This window comes from Dreissena polymorpha, chromosome 14 (assembly GCF_020536995.1).
Source record: "Dreissena polymorpha isolate Duluth1 chromosome 14, UMN_Dpol_1.0, whole genome shotgun sequence".
Classification (NCBI taxonomy): Eukaryota; Metazoa; Mollusca; class Bivalvia; order Myida; family Dreissenidae; genus Dreissena; species Dreissena polymorpha.
In genome coordinates, this window is record NC_068368.1 from 26,370,291 (window position 1) to 26,397,220 (window position 26,930).

The window sequence follows — 26,930 nt, forward strand, 5'->3', positions numbered from 1 at the left end:
CACAAACACATCGCTTGTTTGTAGATAGTTTTTTTTCGCATATCTGAGAACGAAGTGCTCATGTTAAGATATTGCGGTAGGTGTTTTTGCGGCGTCCGTCATGGTTAGTCGTATGTCGCCAACATTTGGTTTTATAAATCAAATCATCTCCTAACCCGCTTGGCGGATTTTCACAAAACTTAACAAAACCTCTCTCTGAGGTCAAAACAGGCTAAACTCCATGATATATATATATATCAAAAATATCTAAAAAATATCCAAAATAATAGATGTATATATATAGCTCCTTACATCAAAAATTGGTCCTCTCTCTCCTTAGTTATTTTAGATCACGCCATTGTTGTACAGTAGGGTCTGCCTGGGAGTATGGCGCGGAATTGTTTAACTCAACCAGACAGTTCAAATTATACCCTTACTGGCCTTAGACTCGAAACTTGCGATTGCCCACATTTTGTAACCATCTTGTTTTTAAGCTTTTTCAAACTTGCCTCACGCAATTAAGCTCGGTGAAACTTATAACTTATATCTTTCTTTACATCGCCATTTGGATAAATTTAACACTTCATGATTGAAATTAATAGACATATATATTGAACTTTAAAATAAGTAAAATAAGAGAACGTCTGTCTGTCTGGCCATTATCACAAACTTGTGATATTATAAAATAACATGAGACGCAATAGCATCCTTAACATGACGCTTCTTACTACCTTATAGCAAGAATTACACCTATCCAATCGTGAGTCGTGTCCGGAGAAGCCTTCTCCAGGCGCTTGAGGAAGGAATCCGTGTGACGATCCAGCCCCCTGGTATCGACTGGCAGAAGACAATCGGAACCGAAAACATAGGGGCGAGCTTCGGTCTTATCATCCGAAATATACTGGATCTGAAATTGGGTAAATTAATAAGATTTGAAAATAAAACCTGTGAAAATTACTTTGTAATCACCTATCTTAAATGACCTTTGTAAGGTCGCCGTGGTGTAATGGATATGGTGTCCGCCTATCGACCGGGAGGTAACGGGTTCGATCCCCAATGTGGGAGCGTTCTTTATATCTCCCCAAAGACGCAAAGTACTGGTTCTAGGCTCAGGAAACGGACTCGAGAGCGTTTATATAAGCCATAGGCTTTCGATGCAATCGAGCTAAAATAAATAGGTTTAAACTAAAATAAAACCTCACGTTAACGTGCTTGTTCAATCGGCTGATCGGTCCATCGGTTTCATTAAGGTGCTTGTTCATTCGACTGATCGGTCAATCGGTTTCATTAAGGTACTTGTTCACTCGGCTGATTGGTCCATCGGTTTCATTAAGGTGCTTGTTCACTCGGCTGATCGGTCAATCGGTTTCACCAAGGTGCTTGTTCACTCGGTTGATCGGTCAATTGGTTTGACTGGATGAAAGTTGACATGGTTTTGGAGCAAACTTGTTTCACATTTCTGAAGTGATATTACTGAAATTTGAAAATGTGCTTGACAGTGATCGACACAATTCATAAGTTATTTGCACTCGAATATAGCTGACAAAGCGATCGAGGGGTATTAGTCACATTCATGACAAAGCTCTCGTTGAAGGAAACTTTCGTAGATAAATATACATGATGAAGATGATTTAATTTTCACAGGTTAACCAAGTGAAGAACAGCTGCTTTAGTGACATATAGTGGACGTGTACTTATGTTTTATTCATTAAAATAATAAATCCATTGTTGTTAAAACAAGATCCTTCATTCATTGGACCAGACTGATGGACCGTCATTTTATTATTGTTAGTGAGATGAAATTTTATAATGATCGAACACACCAGTAGAAATTAATACATTGTAAATGGTTTTAAAATTATCATTTTTTTTTATTGTGATGGTAATTTCACGGTGGATAATAGTACTTGATAAAAAAGACGCACACACAACCCACAGTATATACAATACTAATCAAATAGTTATATTGGATAATATTTAGTTGACATACAGGAATATTTTAGATAACAAATATATTTGTTGTAATTCCAGCTCTTCTCAGCGGTCATTTCATGGTAGATGTTTATGACGGCGCGTATGCAGAGGCTCATGTCGGTATGATTGGGTTTAAGATCGACATCGTCAAGGCCTACGTTTGCTTCAAGGGTCACATCGAATACGACTTGAATGTCCTTAAGGTGAGTATTGTCGAGGTCTTTATCCGTTTCAAGGATTATATTAATATTGACCTGAATGTTCAAAAGGCAATAATCTTAAAGTTCTTTATCTGCGTCAGTTGGTATTTTGAAGACATATGTTTGCTTCGTGATTAACATAAGCTACGGTCTGATGCGTATATATTTTTCAATGGCAGAATCGCCTTTAATCGTAATGCCCTTAAAGTTCTTATCATCAATGTATATATAAAGGTGCAAATAAGCTTTGGCGTGAATATTAAGTAAGTGTCGTCAAGGCACATTTCTGTTTCAAGATCAGTATCATTTATGATCGCAATTCCATAAGGAAAGTATATCAAGTTCTAAATCTTGTTTTTAAAGCCACATCAATTAAGACATGAATGTTTCAAGGTAAGTATTGTCAAGGTCTATATCTGATTTAAGGGCCACATATTAGCTGTGGTATTAGCCTTAGAGGCGTTTTGAACGGCACGGCGTTTTTAATTGATCACTTTTATTAATGTTAAAGCATTATATCTTTGTTATGATCGGTTTAATTTGACTTCTTATTGTTGAAAATGTATATACCACTATATAAAATCTAAACCACATTCGCAGTATCAGAAAATTTTAATTAATTTGGATCAATGTTCTACTGCAGGACTTTGGAATCAACAGTCTTTCTGATCTGGTCAAAATCTTTGACAAAATTATGGACAAAATTGTTAACCCGATCATTAATGCGATAAAAGCATTCAAGCAAATACTGACCATGTTTAAAGGTGAGTATATACTTTAAATATTTATCAATTTATGTTCATGGTACGCTATAACCAACAATCAGTTAAACGATTGTAAAACTGGTACTGAGCCCTTCTATTTCGAAAATGGTTGTTTTTGTTTTAATTCATAGTGAAACATTTTTACCAATATAAACTCATATTTTACTTTAACTTTCAATTTTGAAATAAAAGAGCTGTTTATCAAATGCTTACAATGATGACCTGTTCTTTATAGGTGGTAAGACGCTCACAAAGGTTGTCAATGAAATCGTGGACATCGTAAAAAATCTCCCGACACGACTTGGTGAGGTGGCTAACCGAATGCGAGACTTTGTTAAGGAACTGTTCAGCATAAGCGCCAACACTATTATTGAAGAGATCAAAAGCATTGTTAAAGAAGTTAGCGACTTCATCGACGGGATAAAAAACGATGCTCTCAAATTCTACAATGTATGTTTTTTGTTTATTTTTTCTGTTATAAATTCCTAAATATTCGTCGTGGGATTTTATCGTATAACAGTTATCAAATATCTATGAATAAAGACAAGCATCAGTCTGGTCCAATGAATGAAGGATCTTGTTTGCTGTTAAATACAAAGCCTTGTTTGTACGTTCTGTTTTCTCTTTTACAAAAATGCTGTTATACTCCAGTCCGGCGCTTTTAGAATAAGGTTTATTGTAGTTTTTAGTAGTATTTTAAGCATGTATTATGTTACCGTAAATGTTATCTCATTCCCTTTTTGAAGGACGTTGTTGATGTTGTTACGATGGCCTTGCCCTACACAGCTAAGAAGATTATGGATGCCTTCAATTCAATTGTTGAGGCTGTTGGGAAACTCTTCCAGAATCCAATGCAGGCAATAACATCGATGTCCAGGGCGATAATAGAGTAAAACATATTTGCATATGATTCTAGTAATCATTAAAAAACGAACCAAACACATGAAACGGGAATTTCACACGAAAGTATTTATTGTTGTTAAGGTTTCTGTAAATTCATTATGTACATTTTTTACCTCACCTTAGCAAAACGTGTTGGTTTTGAGCTTTTTTGATCGCATTTTGTCCGTCATTCGTCGCTCGTCGCGCGTCGTCAACATTTACACTGTGTGCACTTATTAGACATCATTCATCACATAATCTTCTTGAAACTTTGCCCCAACATTTTTCATAAAGATAGCACAGCCGATTTGCATGAACATCTTGCCAGATAACGAAAATGGTTCCAGTATATTGAGAAACATTGCCACCAGGAAGCGTAACATTTCAATATATGGCTTCTATGAAACCTTGTGAACTCTTTAGAAGTCATATTTGTATTTTAATTCATTATAAAACTTGCTAACAAAAATGCTTAAATTATATCCTGACCTAGTTTTAAAAGGCTCTGGTCCATTGAAAACATGAATGTTTTAATCGCTTACTCAATGTTAGAGTAATGGAAATAATGTATGTTGTTTTCAGCATGTTACATTATATTTGTTTGCACGTTATTGCAACATTACAACATAATACATGGATTATTCAAAACATAGTCGGATATATAAATGTCATATAAATAAGGACCTACTTGCGCAATAACTGCAAAATGTGGTAATAAATTTATTTACATATTTTTATGTAAGTGACAGTGTATCTCTACGTTTATTTGGTTATTTTTAAAACGTTTTCTTGTTTAGCATCAAAGTGGCTGTAACGATGGCAATAGACGTCAAAAATAAAGTGGTAGAGGCATGTCTCTTCATTAAAGGTATTTCTTACTATGATTTTGTTTTATGTAAACGCATTCTTAGTAATATTAAAATACTAGATGGTATACGTAAATGTTGTCTTGATTTCGTAAACTTCTTGCTGATGGTTGAACGATTTTAGGGCGTGTTGTTGAATGGATCAACGCAGCGAAAAAAATTCCAGCAATTCTAGGACGAATTAAGGACGTGTTCAAGAAACTCACCGACTCGATTAAAGATGGTGTACAGGCAATCAAGAATGAGGCAAAGTCGGCGATCAGTGACGGCATTTCAGCTGTGGCAAGTGTGACAAAATACACAAGCTACACAAAATGATATATTTCATTTATGTAGCTATATTTGGTACTTTTGTTTGTCTCAACGATAAGAAAACGACACGTGTCTTCGTAATATTTGATAAGCGTGGTGCCCGACTTATCTGGTACTATAATTTAGAGCTTGACCGACTTTGTGTTATCGAGTATTTTTTGTGTACTTTCTAAAATATTGGTTATAATCATATTTCAGAAAGACACGATGCACGATGTTGTAAATAACCTAAAGGGTAAATGGGACCACGTGTTTGAACCGCTGCAACCTCTGATAAAATTCGTGACACCGTTTGTTGAAATCTTCAAGTCTATCATGGATGGAATACAAGGCATAAAATGGGGTTATCAAGAAATAAAAAAAGTGTATGTATTAAAAGGCCTATGAAACTCTCAACTCGCAATGTATATCACTATCATTTAATAGTATCGGTAGGCTTTGAATATCACATTTGGTTTTTCTTCTACGATAGCAACAAAGCAATGGTTTTTATTACAATATAAATAATATTATCGAAGGAATAACAACCATCTACGCTAGGCTAGTTGGTAAGGGAACATGTGAACAAATACTGTAATACACAATACATGACGAATTATAGCGATAAACTGAAAGCAAGAAATGCGCAAACACGACCCACATGAGGACCCACTCGTGTTATGAATACATCTTACCTGCACATTCAAAACTACATTTCACTATATTTACCAAATTATATACTGTGAAACCATTTATTTTCGACAGCACAAAATTTCGTCATTTTTATAAAAATGACGATTTCGTCAGCACTTAAATTCGCCGATTTCTGATTTTGAATTTTAAATAAAATGCGTCAGTCAATATCCGATTTGTGTGTAATACATATTCGCGATCAATCGCAGTTGCGAAAAATCGTGGTACGAATGCGGAAACACACTTGAGAATCACTGCAGGAGGTGGGGCCTGTTTGTCACATGCCAATTAACTAGTCTTTTGATATCAAGGGACAGTAATGGACCCTCTTAATGTATGCCATTCACACGTTCATTGTTATGATTAACGGACAAGTGGGATCGAATAACCGTTAACGAGTGTTTGTAACGACGAAGCCAATTGCCAATTAGTCTTATTCTATTAATTGCCATACTAAAATATTCTTTATTAATTTGTGATAAATACGCATGTTGATCACACATCGTCATCTTTTCATTTGGTTTATTGTCTTTCATCGGCATTCGCTGCGTTATGGCTAATATGCAACACCCCTGAAAACACAATGCACCTAATGGGTAATAAAGTTATAAACAATTAGCGCTAATTCATTACCATTCTACATAAACGAAGTCAACGCATTCGATACAGCTGTACTGCACATGCGTTTTAAAGAAGTGTAACGTGTCAGTTAAGTACCTTGTGTAATTTACATCCCTTTGTGTCAAAACCGGAATAATCTTGATTACGAAACAGCAGTGAATGTGTGCATGGATTATGTTGGAATTTAATGCCTCATGTCTACGGTAAAGTTTTAAAATATTGTTCAACTTAGTGTTTGTTTTTGTTCAAACATAGGGCATGATTGTTAGTTAGGATCTTAAATTCGCCGATCGGTCGACTGACGAAATTTATGAAAATTAATGCCTGACGATTAATAATGGTTTCACAGTATTCGTAGATGTAGCCTATTAAAGTTAATAGCCATGAATACATTTATTAACGCAGATATCAGTGTGATTGAGTTTTTGTAGCTTTGAAGAAAAATCTTGTTTTTCAAGCATCGAAACGAGCAAATCATTAGTGCAAAAGGTGTTTGGACCAAAATTTGACCGCAATTTTCCCACCAAGCGCCGCGATGCGTTTGAAGAATGTCCCTCGGGCGTGTGGCCATCCACAGCTAACGGAGCGTACGGAACAACGGGGGTGGATATCATTCTTGGAGAGGGACAAACGGTAAGTCGACGTCAACATGATGGCATAACATTCCTAACCAGAATATTTTACTTAGAATATTTTAAGACCAGTGACTCTTTCTAGATGTCGTTAGAGTGTTTGCGTGTGCGAAAAAACGAATGTTCGTGTTTAAGAATTATTTATTTCGGTTTAAGTAAATTTGATTCCAGATCATGCTTGACTGTTTTACCGATATGCCTACAGGGAAGCAATTAACATGATGCTGTTGTTAAACTGTATAAACAAATATTGATGGATGTGCATAGCATAATCTTACAAATTTTATAACAGACCCGTGGAAACATAATTAGAATTTAAAATCCGACTGCATTCAGCCTAATGTTCATTTTTTGAAATAAATTTATTTACACGTTTTGAGTGTTCAATAGTTTATTAATATAAATTGCTATTGTTTTTTATTTGCAGGTCCATATGCCTGTAAATGGAATATTAAAAAGTTACAGAGATGAAAAAAAAGTAGTCGTGAAACCTAGCGATCCAGAATTCACTCCTTTTGAAATAGTTGTGGAAAACATTGACGCAGATCAATCTTTGCACGAGAAGACCGTTAAAGCTGGAGAAAAAATTGGTAAGGCCACAACAGCAAGGGTCTGTAAAGAAAGGAAACTGAGCATTAATGTAAAGGAAGCCGGTGGTAATCCACAAGACCCAAATACTAATAAACGTCTTAAAATAACCATTGGGGAAGCTAAGAAAAATGAACGTAATGAGTGGATGTCTACTGTAGCCTCAAGAGGAAAGAATTCCATCCACGTCTCAGTGAGAAAGGCTCAGGAAGACGAGCTGCCTGATGCTGATTATGACTACACTGATCCGTCACCTTTCCTTGATCGCTTGGTGCCGATTCCAAAATGGATCCAGGACTGTAACGATCACGAGTTTAGGTAAAAAATAACACATTCTTCATTTTAATTTTGGTGTGGAACTATCATATTCATTTAAAAAGTATAAAACGAAAGTATAGTCTTATTTCTTTATGTAGCAGTAAATATTGTGATGCCACAAAAATCTAGCGATAGTATTCATGAAACGCTTGAGTCGATTTGCTTGTAATAAACTGTATGATAGCACCTTTACCACAAGCACCCAGTCCGTTATTGGCCTTTATTAGGGAAAACCCGACATTGGTTACTAAAATATAACCAGGAAACATTTCATTTTAGTTTCTGTAAAATTCTACTTGATAATAAAAAGGTGTTTCGTTTGATCATATAATAACTACAATACCAAAATAATAACATGTGAAATACAGTTGTACTCTTTAAAGAAAAATCAACTCTATCAACTTAACATATGCAATGAAACTATACTCTTTAAGAGAAATTTTAACCTAAATATTTTCAATACAGATATATAGGACAGACATTCGAATCCGGTGAATCGGATGAAGACGAGGATCCTGATAAGAAAGAGTCACCCGTTGAACGTCGCAAACCTGACGCGGAAAATATCGATGGCATGCTGGGTGATGAGAATACCAAGTACAGGCCTGACGACCCATCTCTGTATGATCCTACATCGTTTGGAGACAGTCTCAAAGAGAGTCTCAAAGAGCAAGCTAAACAGTTTGCTGAGATGTTCAAGCAAGCTCTCTTTGGAAGCAAGTGAGTGAATAAAGAATCTTACTATTTACTAAAATATTATAAACTGCTGATACATAACCGCTAAAATACAGAGGAACCGTCGGTAAATTATTGTTGAATCATGTAATCAGAACCAAAAATATAATTCCTATTAGCCCTCATTAACTGTTATTTCCGCTCTTTATTGAAACGTAAATGTACACGATAAATCTCTTTCTTAACAATCGTACATGTTGACGACTTGATTGTTAGTCAGAGGTGGGCTGGGCAAACATGTTAGCAACATCTCTTTTTATTGGTCTTTATTAAAAAGAAATGGTGCAAACCACATGCTTTCTTGTATTTGTTTTCTATGACATTACAGAAAGTTGTTTAAACTTAGGGAAAAATGTTTTTTACAAACAACAACAACACAAATCGTATTTATTTAAAAAAGCATATATTCATATGTTAAAACCCAAAATAACGCATCTGACTTAGAAAGAGACAAACATATTCATTTGTTAATTAATAATCAAAAATCGATATTATAAAATAAAAATGCGTGTGTATTGTGTTAATCGATAAATAAGCCAAATCGTGTAATACAGACACAGCTTTCAAGCTTTAAACCATAATTCAAAACCCTGGTTCGTGTTAGCTATTTCTTTTTAATAATCCCTGGTTTAAAACCTTACGTCGGGATTTTTTGTAAGTTTTCCTTTTATAAATTAGTTACAGCTACTAAATAGATGTTCGCTTAATGATCTTGTTAATGTACAAAGTGCACCATCTCTATTCCAATATTCTACTAATAGTAATCAATTAAACTTGCATATATGCTCGTCGTTATAATGCTGCGTTACTGACGAGGTTACTGACCAAGTTTAATTACTTTTACCTGCATTTTAATCCCTTTTGAACGTATACATGAGGTCTTTGCGTGAGGTCATTAACCGAGTTCCGTAAATGTGACCTGTTATTTTGCACATGTATGACCCATTTAAACGTATATATTAAGGTTTACTTTTTGTTTTAACTACTCAACATCTCTATATGAACCGACCTTCAAAATATGATTCTAGGGATTTTATGAGCATTCTCTGACCAAGATCGTTACTTATGACCAGCATTGTTGCAAGGCTATGCCTCTTTTGTACTTTAAAAGAACGATTTAAATGCAAGTTGAAGTTAAGGTTGAATGCAACAAGCACATATCTCAATTAATATTACAGAAACATCACACATGACTTCGAAATCCTCATTTGAGTTCACTGACCAATTCACGTGAATCGGACCTGTAATTTAGAATTATAACCCTTTCATAATTAGAAAATTAAAGTTTACGTGTGTATGCAATAATTCCGTGACTCAATGCATACACAAATTACAACATTAGTGTTAAAGAGCATTATTTCAGTCACTGACAAAGACATATAACTGCGCTAAGCCGTACATCATGATTATGCCCCATTTGGTCAAGATTTACATGCAATAAATAAATCATCAGAACATGTGCATGCACCAAGTACACATCTTCGTAAACACTATAAATATGTTATTTGAATTGCACACTTGTCATTGGGATCATCATTTGATCGAGGCTTGAAATACTCTGAGCTGCAATATAGCACAACTAGACTCTTAATTGTACTTTTTGTACTTCAGACATTTAGGTTAGCGTTTGTTTGATAATATCTGATTTTTACATGCATATCTAGGATGTATTTTATTTGGGTCCTGTTGGGTTATGGTCTCTGTTGCTTACAAGTTTGCGTTGAATAACTTCAGATAGCATGGAGATGTTTATATGAAAGTTCGTGGAGAAATGCAACTTACTGATCACTATTATCTAAAATAGGGAAGTGATTCCGCTCCATAACATTAGTGTAAATAAAGGTAGTGTGTTGCAATTTTGTTTGTAGGTATCTTACATTTAATTCTGGGCTAGGATTGCATTCGGCGAGTTAGGTCAAGATCATATTAACTTGCAATAAAAAATGTTTTCGGATTAGTAAATAAGAATCTGTGGAAGTTTTTGTTCTCCATTTGTACGTGTAAGTAGCTTATATGAAACCCTTGATTCAAATTTAATTACATTAAACTAATGACTTGATTAATAGCTGAACATCTAGTTTATTTGCATGGTGACATTTCTTGTTTTATCGTATTAATTGTCATCTTCACAGTAACATATAATACATAACCTCCATAGATATTCAACTTTAACTATTTCTTTTAGGTCGTTTGTAGTGAATTAAATATATAGAATACTATGTTAGTGTGATTGTGTACTTGAATTTATCCGACGAGTTGAAGAAAGGTTAACATGGCGAGGCTTTACGTGTCGTGTAAGCCTCTTTGACAAGAGTCGTATAAAGTCAAGTTACAATCACACTTAGATAGTATTCTATTTATCCTTCAATATTTTATTTTATTTTATTTGTTCCTGATGCAATCAAAATAGTAGTCCTTAATTGCTAAAAACAATAGCAAAAACATATGGAATTAACTGAATATAACCTTACGTAGTAATATTAAAATTGTGATCTTCACCATTAACTCCAGTTTAAATAGTACTTAAGAATTTCGCGCAAACGCAGAGTAAGAAGACAAAATATCACTATATGCATCGATTAAAATTGAATTAGCATTCCAAATGTTACATACTCAAGTAGAAAACAAACAGTTTTGTTCAAACTAAAATTCTTGATGCACCCCTGCAAAATACCAAAAACTAAAATGGCTGCCATTTTGAACTTACAAAATGTATACCTCTACGTCAAGCATGATTCAGCATTTATCTCCGCCGATATTGTTATTTTTAGTCTATAAATAAAAAATTCTTCTTTTACACACTTGTAACTAATTGACATAAACAAGTCAAACATATACTAGTTCATGCTCTTCTCACCAAAGTTGTGTAATAATCATGCTTATTTTCGTCACTTAAGTTAAAATTCTTCACATAACATAAAATATACATTTCTTTATCGCTATCTATCTTTTACTCTTGGTGTAAGCATGTGGTTCTTAGTGGATAGACATTATTTGATCGAATTACAAATGAACGACTTATTCGTCAAAGAAATTACCCCTTTAATTCAACATCGATTTCCTTCGAATAGTTAAAGAATCATTCACAGACTCTTTCTTAAAACGTAAATTTTTCAATAAAACATCGCCTTTTTTGAGTACAATAGATATTTTCAGTAAATCGAAAATGTAGTCTCACCGGTTTTATTCGAGTTATATATTCCAACACTGTTATTCACATAGTATTTTAATAATTCATCGTAAACACACACCATCATTAAATTTAAAACGACTGCAGACATTAGCGTCATTGACCTGAATGACGCAATAAAAAGCTTTCGTCACATGTGTAGTACAATAAGGTCTTTTCCAACAGTTACGCAATCGTGCAAGCTATTTAGCGTCGCGGTAAGAGTATCTGGTTACCACGCGTGGGTTCAGTCCCCCATGGGATCCATTTTTCTCTTAAGCTAAATTAATTTAAAAGAAACACTGCATTGGATTGATAACTTACGGTATATTGATTTGAAAAGTAATTAATTCAATTAATGTATAAATCCAAAATTAAGAACAAATGAACGAGGAGTGAAAGTAAAACAAAAGTAGTCCCATAGCGGGTAGTGTATAGTGCAAGGTATTGAATAAACCTTACATTTATTCAACGAGTCTTAATTTTTATATAAAATCATTTAGTTGTAGGATAAAAAATGTAAAATATCAACGCGAAAAATACTCGATTGCGCTGTCTGGGAACGACTCTTGTGCATTTTATCTTCCGCCTTTTTTAATACTCGTTCAAGTTTTTCCAAATGTGACAGTGTTTTTAGGTAATTAATTGCATCACTTCAATTTCGGGAAAAGTTATGAACAAGTCCTGTTAAAGGCTATAGTCATTGTAATGATTATTGAAATATATAAACTGTTTATAATGCCATTTTTGAAATGTTTCAGTCCAAAGATCCCAAACATCTTAGAAATAGTCGATGTGAACAGCAAAACGGTGGATTGGATCATAGAAAAGCTCAACGCAACATCTGAAATTGGAAAGAAATTCATCGACATCTTAAGAAAGTTAGCCTGCACAATGAAAGCGGAACCTTCAGAATCATCTGCGACCTTAACACCAAATTTAGCGATTAACTTTCTCAAACTTCACAATTTCAAATTCAATTTTGGAGGATTTGACTTTACTGGAGGATTAAATTTTGATGGAAGCGGAGATGATGACAACAGCGGTGGATTTAAGTTTGGCCCCTTGAAATTTGGGGATGCTGGTCAGTTGTCTCTCTCCATGGCAGAACTACCCGGAAAACGTTCGTATTTAATCCATTCAATTAATTAGAGGCAGAGGCCTGTTTTAGTACTTCCTATTTCCAAAAACTAAATTTGATGGAAATGGTTGTTTGTACTTCTGAAACCATGTTTTCTTATCGTTTCTGTTCTACTCGATATCCGTACTTTTGTCCGACACACGTGTCGTGTTCGCGTGAGATCTTAGACATTCCTATAACATAGACATTCGAATCGTTCCGGTTAACGAATTTTCAGGAGTTATTTCCCTTTGATTATTAATATTTTATTTTCTAAAGGTTGTTTTAAGGAGGAATTTGGCATATTGTCAGGCCATTCTGCGCAGTTATTTTCAGAGAGTATTTGCCTTTCGAATACTTATTTATTTTCGGAAACTTGAAAACAAATGTTCCGCATAGGTTTGAAATTCTCATCATTTCTCCCCGAAATCGAGTTGATGTCATTTTTCCGCTCTGTGGATATTTCAAGAGCATTGGCTTAATTTCGTGTTCCCTGTTCTTTCAATAAAGCTTAATTACATCTTTCTACAAAGCGCATAAATGGGTTGCATTTATAAGTTTAACTGATTCGCTTGTAACGTTAATGACATCAAATTTGTTATATGGAAACATATATGTTTGTATTTTGCAGTTTGTCCCATGTTTAAAGATGCAATAGCCAAAGGTTTCGGTCACATTTGCTACGTTCACGAGGACTGCCTTGGTCTGTCGTGCAACATTCCAGTCCCTCTCGGACCCAAGTCAGAGATGCTGCAAGCCTCCATAGCACTTGTGCCATCGGAGCTGAAAATAGAAATAAGCGTTTTGGGAAGGAATTATACCATCCAACCAAACGGTACGTTTTTAATGTTTGTATTTATTTAAAACGGCATGGTAAGCTTGGAATAAACGATATTAACCCAGAAAATGTATGTTTGTTGATATGTTCGCATTATATTGTAAAATGCTGATAAAACATCGCGTGAATCAGTTTCTGAACGGATCAGTTCAGTGATTTTTTAAATATGATAATTAGTTACTCTGATGTTTTAGTTTTTAACTTTTATACACGGTTTAAAAAAGCGTAAAATGCTGATTTGGGCAAAATGCATTCAGTTTTATTTCCACATTATTTGCAGAGAAGTACGACACCTCAAAATGTATCAAAATAAAGTGTTTTTTTAAACACGCCTGTATTGCCTTACAGGTGAAGATCAGCATATGGAGGTGGCGAATTTCTTACTGTTAAAAGTGTTGTTCATTGTTAACGCAAAAATTGAAGGGACATCTGTCACACTCACAGCTGAGATACAATTGTGCAATGATTTATTCATGACATGTATGCCTCCGATAGAATTGTTCCACAACCTCAAATTGATACCAAACGCAGTTCGACATAAACGAGGTATTGTTGCAATTTGATTTATATTCCATTTTCTTTTAAGTTTACAAACATTTTTTCATTTAATTGACCTGGGTAAAATTCATTTTACTCAAACCAAGCAAGTAATGTTTCTCTGTTTATAAGGTGCCCGTGTAAATAATTTGTATTTTTGTGCATTAAATACACATGGGATATTATGTTTGTCAACGTGTTCAAGGGTATATAAGAGTGACTTGTGTCCTGAAGTATTACACGAAGCATGATGCGAAATATCGCTAGTCACGAGAATGAGATATGCTTGTTGAACTGAACAAAATGTTCCTTCTAAAATATTGCGGCATTACTAGATCGGAAATAAAGCGACTAGTATAAAAGAATTTGTTAAGTACATATGAGCCGTGCTCTTTGGAAAGGGGGTTTAACGCATGTGCGTAAAGTATCGTCCTAGACGAAACTTTACGCCTAAACAAGACTTTTGTTAGGCAGAGACTTTCTTTAAACGAAATAAATTATAAAAGCGGAAAGTGTCGTCCCTGATTAGCATGTGCGAACTGCACAGGCTACTCTGGGACGACACTGTGAGCATATGCTTAAAACCACCTTTTCACAGAGCACGGATCATACATGTATATATATATATTTTACTGATTGATAAAGCCAGCATTTCGTTTAGATTATAAACAGGTATATTATAAATACAAATACTTGTTAGCGACGGGTTCATGTACAGACGTCAGTATCCGACAAACACCGATTACGACTTTCATGATGCAGCTTAGCGAATTCTACTTGCTGAATAAAGATGTGACAGCGACACTGGAAAATGTGCGACATCAAGTCGTTGATCAGGTGTGTTTCATATTAATTTCAATTTCTTAAGTTATGAAATCGCAGTAAGTGTAATAAGTACTGAAATTGCTAACGCAATTATTAAATTGTATTGAATTTTATGTTATTATGACTTTGAATGAAATAGGTCAATTGATGTATTGATCATGTTATACGGACCTTTTAATCTGCAATATGTGATATATTACGTTTCAAATATAACTAATTGATCAAATGTTTACGTAAGTATAGTAGCTAAAGCATATAAACTGATAAAACAATAATGTTGCATTAATCCTTTCAGCGGATCCAGTCTTTATGAAATATAATTGTGGAAAGTAATACAAGTAATAACGTTACATTCAGTGTTTTTCTGGTCTCTATAACGTAATATAAATAATTTCTGGTGACGAAATCATTGTGTTGCAGAAATCATTTAAAACAATTATGTTTATGTCAATTAAATCGTTACAGCTGCTGAAAGACATGGCAGACAAGTTCATGGCAGCATTAACGGAGTTTCCAAATAAGGTTGACTTCTGTGTTAGTGCCAATATCCCCGTGCCCCCATTTGATATCACATTCTTCAACATTCGTCAACGTTTTATGGTTGGACCAGTACCTTTGTCACTGGGTATGATGCATAACCGGTCGATATTTTGTTTACTGATTCTTACTGAGAGGCATAAAGCGATTGACGTCAGTCCATAAGTCCGTCCCCAAAATGACACGTTCTGTATAACATCAATAATGCTTCCTGGAAAACATTAATACTCGCATGGATGATGTGTTTAAACACTAGCAACACCGCAACATCATCTGACCTACGTTGTTTGACTTTTACATTTACCTACTTCTGACCTGATTAAGGAGAACCTTTTTCTTAGTGAACCCACACTGCATGGTTTTGTTTACCGCGTGCAACAAAGCTTTGATAATTGCATCGATGTTATCTAAGAACACTCTCAACACAATGATCACACCCACATCCTTAGGTTGACATTGACACCGACCCACAAAAGATTTGGACTAATAAGGAAGGTAAACGATTCGTGTTGAATCCAAATTACCGTTTGATAAGCATTGATATAACTTGCTAAAAAGATTTGATTGTTAACTTTAAAACTCATAACACTTACATCACCTGACTTCATATTAACCAAATTTTGGATCTTGTCTTACTGAAATGGGCCAATGAATCGATAGTGACAAGGATTCCACACAGGCGCATCAGTGTTTATTGCACCACCATGTTTATTTTTTATTATTTCATGGTTCCTCTTAAATTAATACGTCTGTATTTGTACTGATCGATAAGAAATAGTTGTTGTTGTTGTTTTTTAATAAATATTATGTCATTTGTTTGTCTTAACGTTCACATGTTTGAAGTAGTACTGGGTTAGCTTGTCGGTGTGAACAGTCGTTAAATTCAGACAATCGTTCTTTGATCACTACCAAATGCATAAACTATATTTTAATTACTTACAGGAAAAAACAGAAAAAGAATAAATGTTCAACCCTAAGAGTTTTAAATTTAAGGCAACGGTAAACGGTATATGCAAATCATCGTTCGTTGGGTTTAAAGGCTAGCCGATCCGTTCACCTCATCAGAAGGTGTCTATTTATTGACAACACATATATTTCACATCATGCACATGGTAAACCAAAATTGCGACAAACTGTTTCTGAAGTCGTGTTATGATTTTGTGGATAAATTGTTTATAATTGCAGGATTTGGAGCTGGCGGTTCCGTTGGTCTAGGTGTGAAAGTAGGACTGTGCGTAGTGAGCATGACCACACAGGTCAGCGGGAAGTTGTTGCTTGCTGTAGTCTTAGTGTTCAGCGCGCATCAATATTCATTCGTTCTTCTTAATTACGGACGTATATAAACACGAAATACAACAACAGTAAACCATACACCTTACTTACATGGGCTTCAAGCATGTATTGGCTACTATTTATTCTTATTTGATAATTGTTAGCTCGATTGCATCAAAAGACTTAGGCTTGTTGAAACGCCCTCGAGTCCTTTTTATAGGCACCAGTAGTTTGCGTCTTTTGGGGAGATCTAAAGAACGCTCCCACAGTGTGGATTAAATCTGGCCGCTAGGCGGCCACCATATCCATTACAACATGGCGACCTATTTTTTATGTAAATCTTGGTTTTTGTTTGTATGTGCTTTGTGTGCATTCATTTTTAAATCTTCACATTGTTTCAAGACACTAATTTCAAGGCGATGTAATACAAAAACATTAACAACTCTAAATGTTTCCCTACAGCTGACACTCACCCCTTGGGTTGGAGGCAAGGTGTGGGGTGATGCCGCTATCGATATAGGCTTTGCAAGAGGTGGCATTAGATTGATCGGCTATCTACTGGAAACCAAATTTCCTATGACAACTGAGCTCGTGTTTTCTAAATATCCAATAGATATTGGGTATGTATTAAGATAAGAGTATTAGGTTACCCGCCATCTGTCCGTTTGTGTGTCCGCCCGCACATACACACGTGTCAGGCGATTGCTCAACAAGCTCTCGTGATCTAGTGCTTTAATGACACTTAAATTAAATTACACTTCACTTCACGCGCATATTAAATGCCGTTTGAATGAAACCTTTTATTTTTGAACCAAACTAATTTCAATCTTAATGAAAATAAAGCACAAATTACCCTTGTATTGTTCAGTATTCACTTTTGGTAATTGGCTTGATATTTTCCCTCACTCTATCTTAACAGTCATTTTGTTTGTTTGTTCGTTCAATCAAAGGTTAACTTACTGAAACTACACACCGAAGAATACTAAATAATGCAATAACCCGAGTGCATGTCAGATATGATTATGACACTTAATTTACTTATTAAAAGGAATGTGATAATGATGCGCATCAGTCTTTTCACCAGCGGTCAGTATTCTTGAAACCCTATAAAATCTTAAGTACAGAGCTAAATCTTTCTTCTGACAGTTTAGTCGAATCTTTTGACACGAACAGAGAAAGGGCAATATACAATCGATTTTGGTCGCCGCGCATGGGGAAATCGTGTATTGAGGTCAATGCGATCGAACATTTATCCTACTGAGTACATGTTAATCGATACACATTTTACTGTAAGTCATATCATCATTTGAAGATTAACATTTTCTTTCAATCAAACACTATATCTGATGCTGACAAATTGCTTTATACACTATTTGTCATCGGGTGAAATTGAAAGACAGATGTCAAATAAATACATATGTGTTCGCATTATTTTTATCTTTATTAGATATTTTATTGACAAATGATTTATAAAGTGATTTATCAGCATTTTATATATTTGTTCAATTCTGTTAATTTGATTTACATGAATTTAGTATTATATGTTTTCATTATTTGAAGGGCTAAAATGGATCTGGTGCTCACACCGTTGCGACTCGAACTTAAGGCATTTGCAGAACTATTCCTTTTGTTTAAAACTGTCAACATCTTCGAAGGAACAATATGGAAATACCAAGTCCCTACCATTCACCAGAATATTTTTACGAAGAAGAAGCGAGACGACGATCCATCACCACCTAACGTTTTGCCAACCACGATCAACGAGAGAAGGCGCCGTGCCGGTCCCGAAGGCTGTATGGTTAACCAAGTGTATAACCGTGCCTACTATGACACCGCCTTTACACTGGAAATGTTCGCTCAAGACGAAGTATCGGAAGTGAAACTTACCTACGCGATTGGCACACATAAAGGGGGAACCAACGTTCAAGCCTGGACAGAAATGGGTGGCAATACCCGTCTGGTTCCCGCAAAATTACCAGGTGGTATACCTCTGCATTGGACTGTAAGCGCAACTAATACGCAAGGACTGTCGTCCACTGTGCAGTGCTCTCTAAATACATATGACAGCACATTGCCAGACGGCAGAGTGGAGCACCCATATAAGTATTCATCACATCCCTCAAAACTAGTTGCGTTTATCATCGTCGCTGAAGACAGTCCCCTGAAGGAGATGCATTACAAGGCAGTTGGATTCAGCCCAGGTCAATACGGCAACCAGTTCGTTGGATGGAAAGAAACACGACTTGACCACTCTCCACTAAGACAAGGTGTGGCCGGAGCATTGCAGCACTTCACGACCCCGATGGATGGCAAGCTGATAGCTAACGTCCTAAAAACAGCGAAGCCATTAAGATCCCCGGATTTATGCGCAGAAGAATGCATGAATCACGGATCAAACTGCGTGTCATTTAGCTATGAATACCACTCGGAGACATGTGATTTGCACGATCAGGTGGCCGGTGCAAATGCCTATTTACGCATTAGCGGAACATACAAAAACTATGAACGATTGGGTATCGGTTATCACACCTCTGTGGAATATGACAATTTACCACTTACTCAAGGTACTCAGTATTTCGTCAACGCAAAGGTTACTAACGTGCTGGGGTACGTTGACCATTTAATAGGCGAAGGCACAATGGTGGACTTCACACCTCCAGAACCAGGATTGATCCTGAATAATCAGTCTGACTTTCTTCGTGCTGACCAATGTAATGCTTCTGTTTCACAAAGATGCCTTGAAGTAACACCTCAAGAAAACCACAGGTAAATATTAGAATTCTTATTCCACATTTTCGATAATTAAGGTATGATCGGAAGAAACAAAATTATATTGACAGTCTTCTGCAGTCGTTAAGACATTATTTTCGTCAAAAACGCATTTTGGTAAACCGCAGTTTATTTACGCATCTAAATGTAATTTAACACCAGGATAATCATCGATGGACCGGGCTCTGGAACCGTTTTCAATGGTCACCAACCAGTTCAAGACGAGCTGTACACGTTAACGAACCACTTTGTGTCCGGTAAACTTGTATTTATTTAAACTCTTTAAATTGAAGTTTCTCGTTAAAGATTGTTCAAACAACGTGTCGGGTAACATCCCATTTACAATATTTGCAATATTTACATAAAATTGAATAGTGTTTTTGGAATGCTTGACATTTTCCACTATGTATTTATCACATATAAGCATATTTTATTTAAACTACATGTATATATTTATGTATCGATCATATTTTATTTGATAAATATGTGTGCAATTTTCTTAGTTCTATAGCATTGTTGTGTACAGTACGGTTATATATTTGGACGAGTACATAGCTGACATATTTGAGGAGCCGACTGGCTTGTCCAGTGGGAGTAGATATGCTGTGTACGGGGATACTTTTGAAGTTTACTTTGCAAATGCCAATTTCGTTAAATCTCGGATTGTTCAATACAAAGTATATTAGACGAACATGTGTTAAAAACGGAATGATATTGTGCGTAACGTGGCAAAAGTGACGAAAGCTGATGTGTGTGTCTGTATTATACATATTGTATGATATTATTGCAGCCAACTGGAAAGGTTTTCACGACGACGAGAGCGGTATATATGCGTACACTTGGGCTGTCGGAAAGAGTGTCTGCAGCTCGGATGTTGTCCCTTATACAAATCCTTACGCCCATTTGACGAATCCGAAGTTCTGGACCGACTCCGCTTTTCAAAAAGGCATCCACCTGCCTGACGGTCCGTATTTTGTCACGGTGCAGGCATTAAATGGAGCAGAATTAGGCGGTTCATTGGTGACTACGGTTTGTCATTCCACTCCGTTCATCGTAGACACTTCGCCACCGGTGTTTCACAAAGTAACGGACATCATTTATGATGAAGACTTTGACCTAATCGCGATATACTACAATGCTACCGACGACTTGAGTAAAATCGCCCATGCTGAATTCGGCTTGGGCAAAACTAAGTATGATGTACAACTGAAGGCGTATGGATTGCATGCGCCTATGGAACGTGAGGATCCGTTTGTAGCTGTGAAAGATCTGGGTCTTCAAGAAGGAATTCCGGCGTGGATTCGTATCCGCGTCACAAACAATGGTATAAAGAATACTAGTATTGTTGTCTCAATCATACTGAAGTTCTGCTGGGTTGATTGTGTGATATGCAAGGTTTGCGTTTTTAAGTCAACTACACTGGCCGATTTTTCTGTGCAACTCTCATGACGACGACCCGATTAAACATGTCTGATAGTGTGTGTAAATAGATTGTGCTATCAGGACACTGATTGATAACACTTATAAGTTAATAATTCCAATTTTCGCAAGAGCAATCGTCAGTGTTTCAAAAGTAAATGCACCATTTCATAGCGTTATTTATTTATTTTTTTTAATTCACTGTTGAAGAATGTCACTGGTTGCTTTACTTTAAATTCCGTATGATTGAATAAAGAGTGTTAATGTTGAGTGTTTACATTACATGCATTTGAATCTACCTGTTCATGTAGCCTGCTGTCTGCGTTTGTTTAAGAGACTTGTTCACAGTATGACAAAATGACACATTTAGAAAAAAAGATTAAGGGAAATGTATTCGAACAAGCAAATAACACTCATTTCTAAGAAAATGAATATGGGTAATCAAGAATCCAATGCTTCAAAACAATGCATCGCGTGTAACGATTGCATCGACAATTTAGCAAAAACGTGCATTACCGACATAGTGTGTACACTACCTGCCCAATTCATAAGCCCCGTGTTCCTTATGACGTTCGATATAAATCTAATATAACAGTAACTATATATCTCTTGTTATTTAACAGTACTCTTGGTTTTTGACCTATGTAAATATTTCTAACGTTCAGTAATGGTAATCTTGGACTATGTTAAGAATGGGTAAGTTTCTTTGACGAAAGCTAGGGACATGAAAGAAAGCCAGATTATTTAGACCAAAAAAAATCTTAGTAAAAATGCTGTTCATGAAACATTTATAATACTTTAACATGAATGTACACTGTGTCAAATACTTCAATTATGACGTTTCATTTCAGTGGATCTGTTTACTGCGGGTCACGGGGATGAGCCGATAATGATCGACAGATCTCCGCCGATACCGGGAGCCGTTATGGACGGAATCAGGCTTCGAAGAGACAGGCAGTTCCAGGCGGATGACCATAAGATATGCGCGCAGTGGATAGATTTCTTTGACCCTGAATCTGGCATCGACAGGTAAAATGATACATTATCGGATGATTTATGTATCAAATAAAGGGGGAATTGTATTTATATTATAAATACATACTATTTTGAAAATGTTTATATTCAATTTTGAACAATGGATCTCTTGCACTGTAATATCACCATCATTGATTCAGATTTTTGTGGGGTGTTCATTTAGATTTTTGTGGGGTGTCGGGACTGCGCCTCAACTGGACGATATTGTCAAATTCCACAACCTGACCCGTTATGAGAAATCCAGCTGCATCCCAGCAACTTTGAAGCACAACAGCACTTACTTCTCGACTGTTCTTGCCTTCAACAGCGCGTTGAATTCCAAGCCATGCAACAGCTCTTCGGATGGAGGTAGTAGCATGCAGTATTGTGTGTAGTTAATTTTAGGTATTAAAGCACATGCTACAAATTATTAATTTGCTTACACTTTTGCTTACTTTCCTCCGGCCAATAGACATTCCGATAGAAATGTTGCAGTTTTTGTCTTTAAAAAATGCATTCATCTTTCATGTGGATTACTGTTATATAAAATGTTTTTTTTTCAGTTCTTGTCGACACAACACCTCCTATAGTTGGGATTGTGCTTGACGGAATACGGAATGCAACTGAATTGAAATACACCTCAGAAACCGTGTCTAAGCACGCAAACTGGCGGGATTATTACGACCCCGAGAGTGGAATAGCAAACTACAAAGTTGATGTCTACATTAACAACGAAAAGAAAAAGACTTTTGAAACAGGGACGTTGAGTGAGTTCGAAGATCACACAATTTCCATTGAGCATAAAGACGAGGTTTACTTCGAGGTTCACGGAGTAAATGGGGCTGAATTAGAAGCAGCAGCCAGATCCGATAGCTTTATAGTCGACCATACTCCTCCAATTATGACTGAAATTTCTGACAATAAGGATGGTAACAGATACCAAGCGGACAAAACGAACTTAAGCCTTAAGTGGGGTTTCTTTGACAGCGAATCCGGCATAGAAAAGTATAGAACGGTGATATACGAAAGCCGCCACGGTATCAAGCAGAAACACTGGCCTGCGAGTGAACGATATAATGAAACGAAACCTATGAATTCGTTCAATGGTAAAATGGACAGCACACTCGGTAATTTAAATATGGAAGATGGAGTGACATATTCTCTGCACGTGACAGCATTCGATGGAGCTCTTTTAGCCACAGCGCATGAAAGCACAGGAGTTATGATTGATACAACACCACCGAGTACACCTAAGGTAAACATATCGCTGACAAAATTGTCTTAGGTATTGAAAACTATTCAGTTATCCGTTCTCTATTATCAAAATAAATTCATATCGCCAGGTTTGTTGACATGTTATGTAGTACATATAAATAAATCTTATTTAAAGTAGTTACTCGTTTACTTTGTAAGTGACACATATTTGGCTATTAAGATTCGATATAAAACAAATGCATATCTACACAAACAGACTTATGATGTTATTTATGTTTAAGGTAAAGGTCGGACTTCCAACAGAAGATGAGGAAGTGGATCAAGGCAAAGTGCTACACAATGATCAGTATGGTATTCGACTCAGTTGGTCTTCTAGGGATTCTGAGAGTGGAATATCAAAATATGAGGTCGCCATAGGAACAAATGACAACAAAGAGAATATTCTTCCGTTCACGGATTACGGCACGGACACTACCGCGTATATTTCTAATATTTTCCTGGAAGCATACACTACCGCTAGCACGTTGTATGTCGTTACCGTAAAGGCATCTAATGGTGCAGAACTGGTTTCAGATATGGGTGTGTCTAAAGAAATATACGTACAAAAGGCGAATATCCCAGGTGTTGTCTTTGACGGCAGGAGCCTTTTTGAAGATGAATCTTTTACAACAGATCACACTTCAATCGCAGCCTCGTTCTACGGGTTTGAGAGTGAAAGTTGTGACATAATTTACTATGACTGGGCAATCGGAACGTCACAGTTTGGAACCGACATTCTTACATACACGAACTATGGACTCGTCATGTTGAATGATACACACGGACAATGTCAAATCCATACAGAGTTGTTTGAGGACGTTACTTATTACATAACAGTTCGCGCAGTGACAGGGTGTCACGAAGAATATATCGTCTCCTCATCAGATGGAATCACACTTGACAGAGTTGCTCCGAAAGCTATATTCAGAGTTGAAGCCTCGAATGATACGATTGTTTACATTCAGGATAATGTTATTTATCAGTCAGTAACAGATTCCATAGCTATCGTTGGCAATATTTCTGATAATCATGAAATTCAATCTTTAGAATGGGGTCTTGGGTCTCTTCCTAGTTTAGCGGACATTAAACAACTCACGCATGATTTGACATCGTTGACTAGCGTCGCATCCTTAGTTCCCGGTGAAGCGGTCTTCGTGACATTAAACGCAGTTGATAAGGCCGGTAACCACGAACTTGAGTCATCATTTGCTGTGATTGCAGATACAACTGCCCCTGAAATGATTGATCTTGAATGTACGCAATTTATATCCGTGCGAAAAAGTATAGTTACCTGCAGCTGGTCGACAATTGTTGAAAACGAAAGCATTTTAAAAGCAACCACAATATCAATGGGATCCACACAAACTGATTCCGACATTTTAGACAGTTTTGTTGTTCACAGAGACACCTACAGCTTCACCCGAGACCTTTATAACCATATCAGCCAGTTTAGAAACACCACAGTCATGTTTATTACCGTAACCGTTTGGAATGTTGTCGGACAAAAAACTATTTATGGAAGAGAAGTAATTGTAGACAGAACATCCCCATTAGCCGATCGACTTGATGTTTTGACAAGTACTTCACAAGGAACACCAGTTGAACGCCATCAGAAATGTCAATTACCAAGAGGATATGTTGAAGTGAAGTTGATAAACGTTGTTGATAAGGAGGCACCCATTGACGTTCATAGGTATGCACTTTATTTTACATTTTCATGTGTATTGATTGCTTAAGTTGTACAGGCACTTACTTAAGAAGATTTGTTTAAGATTAAACACCCTGTAGTTACTAATTTTCGTTGTTAACTTGTTACAGGTATGAGATCGCTCTTGGAAGCAAACCTTTGGGAACTGACTATTTAGAATATCGCCCAGTCATTGCTAAAAGCGATGGAATATTCTTTGTGAATGGCTTTAGACTGAATCAAGGCGATTTGTTTTATGTCACAATGAGGATTTACAACCAAGCCGGCTTAAGTAGTGAATTTTCTTCGGACAGCGTCGTTGTCAGTCAGACACCGTTCTTAGAAGTCAAAGACGGAACCGGCGAACAAGATATAGACTTCCAGTCGACTCCCAACCTCATTCAAGGCTCTTGGAAATATTCGGACGCATGTCCTATTGGAGAGGCGAAATGGAAAATAGAAAGTCTTGCCGGAAACATATTGTTTGATTTCCAACCCATTCCGAATGCCGGACAAATGTTTTATAATGATGAGGTTCAACTTGAAAACGGAATGAAATATATTGTAACGGTTCAAACCATTGACTTCCTCGGCCGAGTTAAAACAGCCAGATCAGATGGTGTAACGGTTCGTATTCAGCCGCCTTTCCCGGGTTTAGTAAGAGATGGGATTGATAATGACCTCACGTATCAGTTCAGTACAACTGAACTTTCGGCCAACTGGAAACACTTCGGAGATAAGTCTAGCGATCCGACCCAGTCAATTCATCACTATGAAGTCGCAATTGGAAACGACCGAAGATACGAGAAAACGAGATCAAACGTGCATTACTTTGTAGATGTTGGACTGAACAATTCGTACACATTTTCACATTTAAATCTGACATCGAAGCTGGTTCGGTATTATGTAACGGTTAGGGCATACAGCATGGCAGGTGGCTTTACAGAAGGCTATTCGAATGGTATTCGAGTTGGATATAACGATGACATAATTCCAGGATCCGTTTCCGTAAATAAGTATCAGTTCTCTGTTGATTCGATGGCAATATCATGGAACGGTTTTCAATCGAATATCGACATTATTGATTACAAGGTTGCCATTAGCAGTCATGAAAATATCATTACCAACGACACTGTTGTTTGCAACATAATTACAGCCAACAAAACCATGTACGATATTTCCCCATTGCGAAGCGTTGGCCTGGACGAGTATAGCAAGATATTGGGACTTACACTTTTTCACAACAGTAAATACTATGTGACGGTTGTGGCTGAAGACGAAGCTGGGATGTGCACAGGGATCACGAGTGATTGGGTCCTGGTCGATACAACATCTCCAGAGTTCGGCAATCTTTACATCAACGACCTAGAAAGTTCGACTGTAATATATGTGCGAAAGCCATCTGAGATGCAAATAGAGTGGGAAATGCATGATCATGAATCAGGAATAAATAACGTTCTTGTTCAACTATTAGAATGTAGTTCTTGCATGTCTAAGGGAGTAACAAGTGAAAACTGTTACTTGGTTGATAACAATAGTGTGAAGAATGATACAAAGACGGCGTTTTATGAACTACAAATGAACCCACAAAAGGCATATTACGTCACAGTGGAGGTAACAAACGAGGCGAATCTAGTGACTCGAGTACAAAGTCTGTCAATTTTAGTCGATACAACACCACCTTTGATCGGCGAGTTAAAAATAACGGATGACTGGCATGATGTTGAAACATTTCAGCATTCGGCAGACAGGCTTTCAGGGATGCTGCCAATCGCTTTAACAGCAACAGACTATCTGTGCCCAAGCCAAATACTGTATTTCCCGGTAAGTAGCGACATTAGAATGAAACAAGTTATGGATAAGTTTGACGACGAGTTTCTTGTTGTGAATAACACGGGTGCATTTCTTGGAATCGGCTATAATTCCGATTTAACAGACATCACGAA

At 36.5% G+C, this 26,930-nt stretch overlaps 1 protein-coding gene across 1 annotated transcript in view; it reads left to right on the forward strand.

The window, feature by feature from the left end:
* Positions 1-26,930, forward strand: part of LOC127857769 (uncharacterized) — a 74,946-nt gene that overhangs the window by 29,846 nt on the left and 18,170 nt on the right. The window contains exons 18-43 of the mRNA XM_052394426.1: positions 718-896; positions 2,011-2,156; positions 2,797-2,917; positions 3,153-3,367; positions 3,664-3,806; positions 4,597-4,667; positions 4,790-4,951; positions 5,180-5,342; positions 6,729-6,903; positions 7,330-7,808; positions 8,274-8,528; positions 12,474-12,835; positions 13,464-13,667; positions 14,019-14,216; positions 14,908-15,044; positions 15,498-15,657; positions 16,755-16,825; positions 17,304-17,461; positions 18,402-19,607; positions 19,773-19,867; positions 20,401-20,934; positions 21,881-22,058; positions 22,228-22,412; positions 22,607-23,298; positions 23,540-24,990; positions 25,116-26,930. The exon at positions 25,116-26,930 is cut by the window's right edge and continues 1,547 nt beyond it. Of these exons, the coding sequence (XP_052250386.1) occupies positions 718-896; positions 2,011-2,156; positions 2,797-2,917; positions 3,153-3,367; positions 3,664-3,806; positions 4,597-4,667; positions 4,790-4,951; positions 5,180-5,342; positions 6,729-6,903; positions 7,330-7,808; positions 8,274-8,528; positions 12,474-12,835; positions 13,464-13,667; positions 14,019-14,216; positions 14,908-15,044; positions 15,498-15,657; positions 16,755-16,825; positions 17,304-17,461; positions 18,402-19,607; positions 19,773-19,867; positions 20,401-20,934; positions 21,881-22,058; positions 22,228-22,412; positions 22,607-23,298; positions 23,540-24,990; positions 25,116-26,930 (9,555 nt within the window). The remainder of the gene's footprint in view (positions 1-717; positions 897-2,010; positions 2,157-2,796; positions 2,918-3,152; positions 3,368-3,663; positions 3,807-4,596; positions 4,668-4,789; positions 4,952-5,179; positions 5,343-6,728; positions 6,904-7,329; positions 7,809-8,273; positions 8,529-12,473; positions 12,836-13,463; positions 13,668-14,018; positions 14,217-14,907; positions 15,045-15,497; positions 15,658-16,754; positions 16,826-17,303; positions 17,462-18,401; positions 19,608-19,772; positions 19,868-20,400; positions 20,935-21,880; positions 22,059-22,227; positions 22,413-22,606; positions 23,299-23,539; positions 24,991-25,115) is intronic.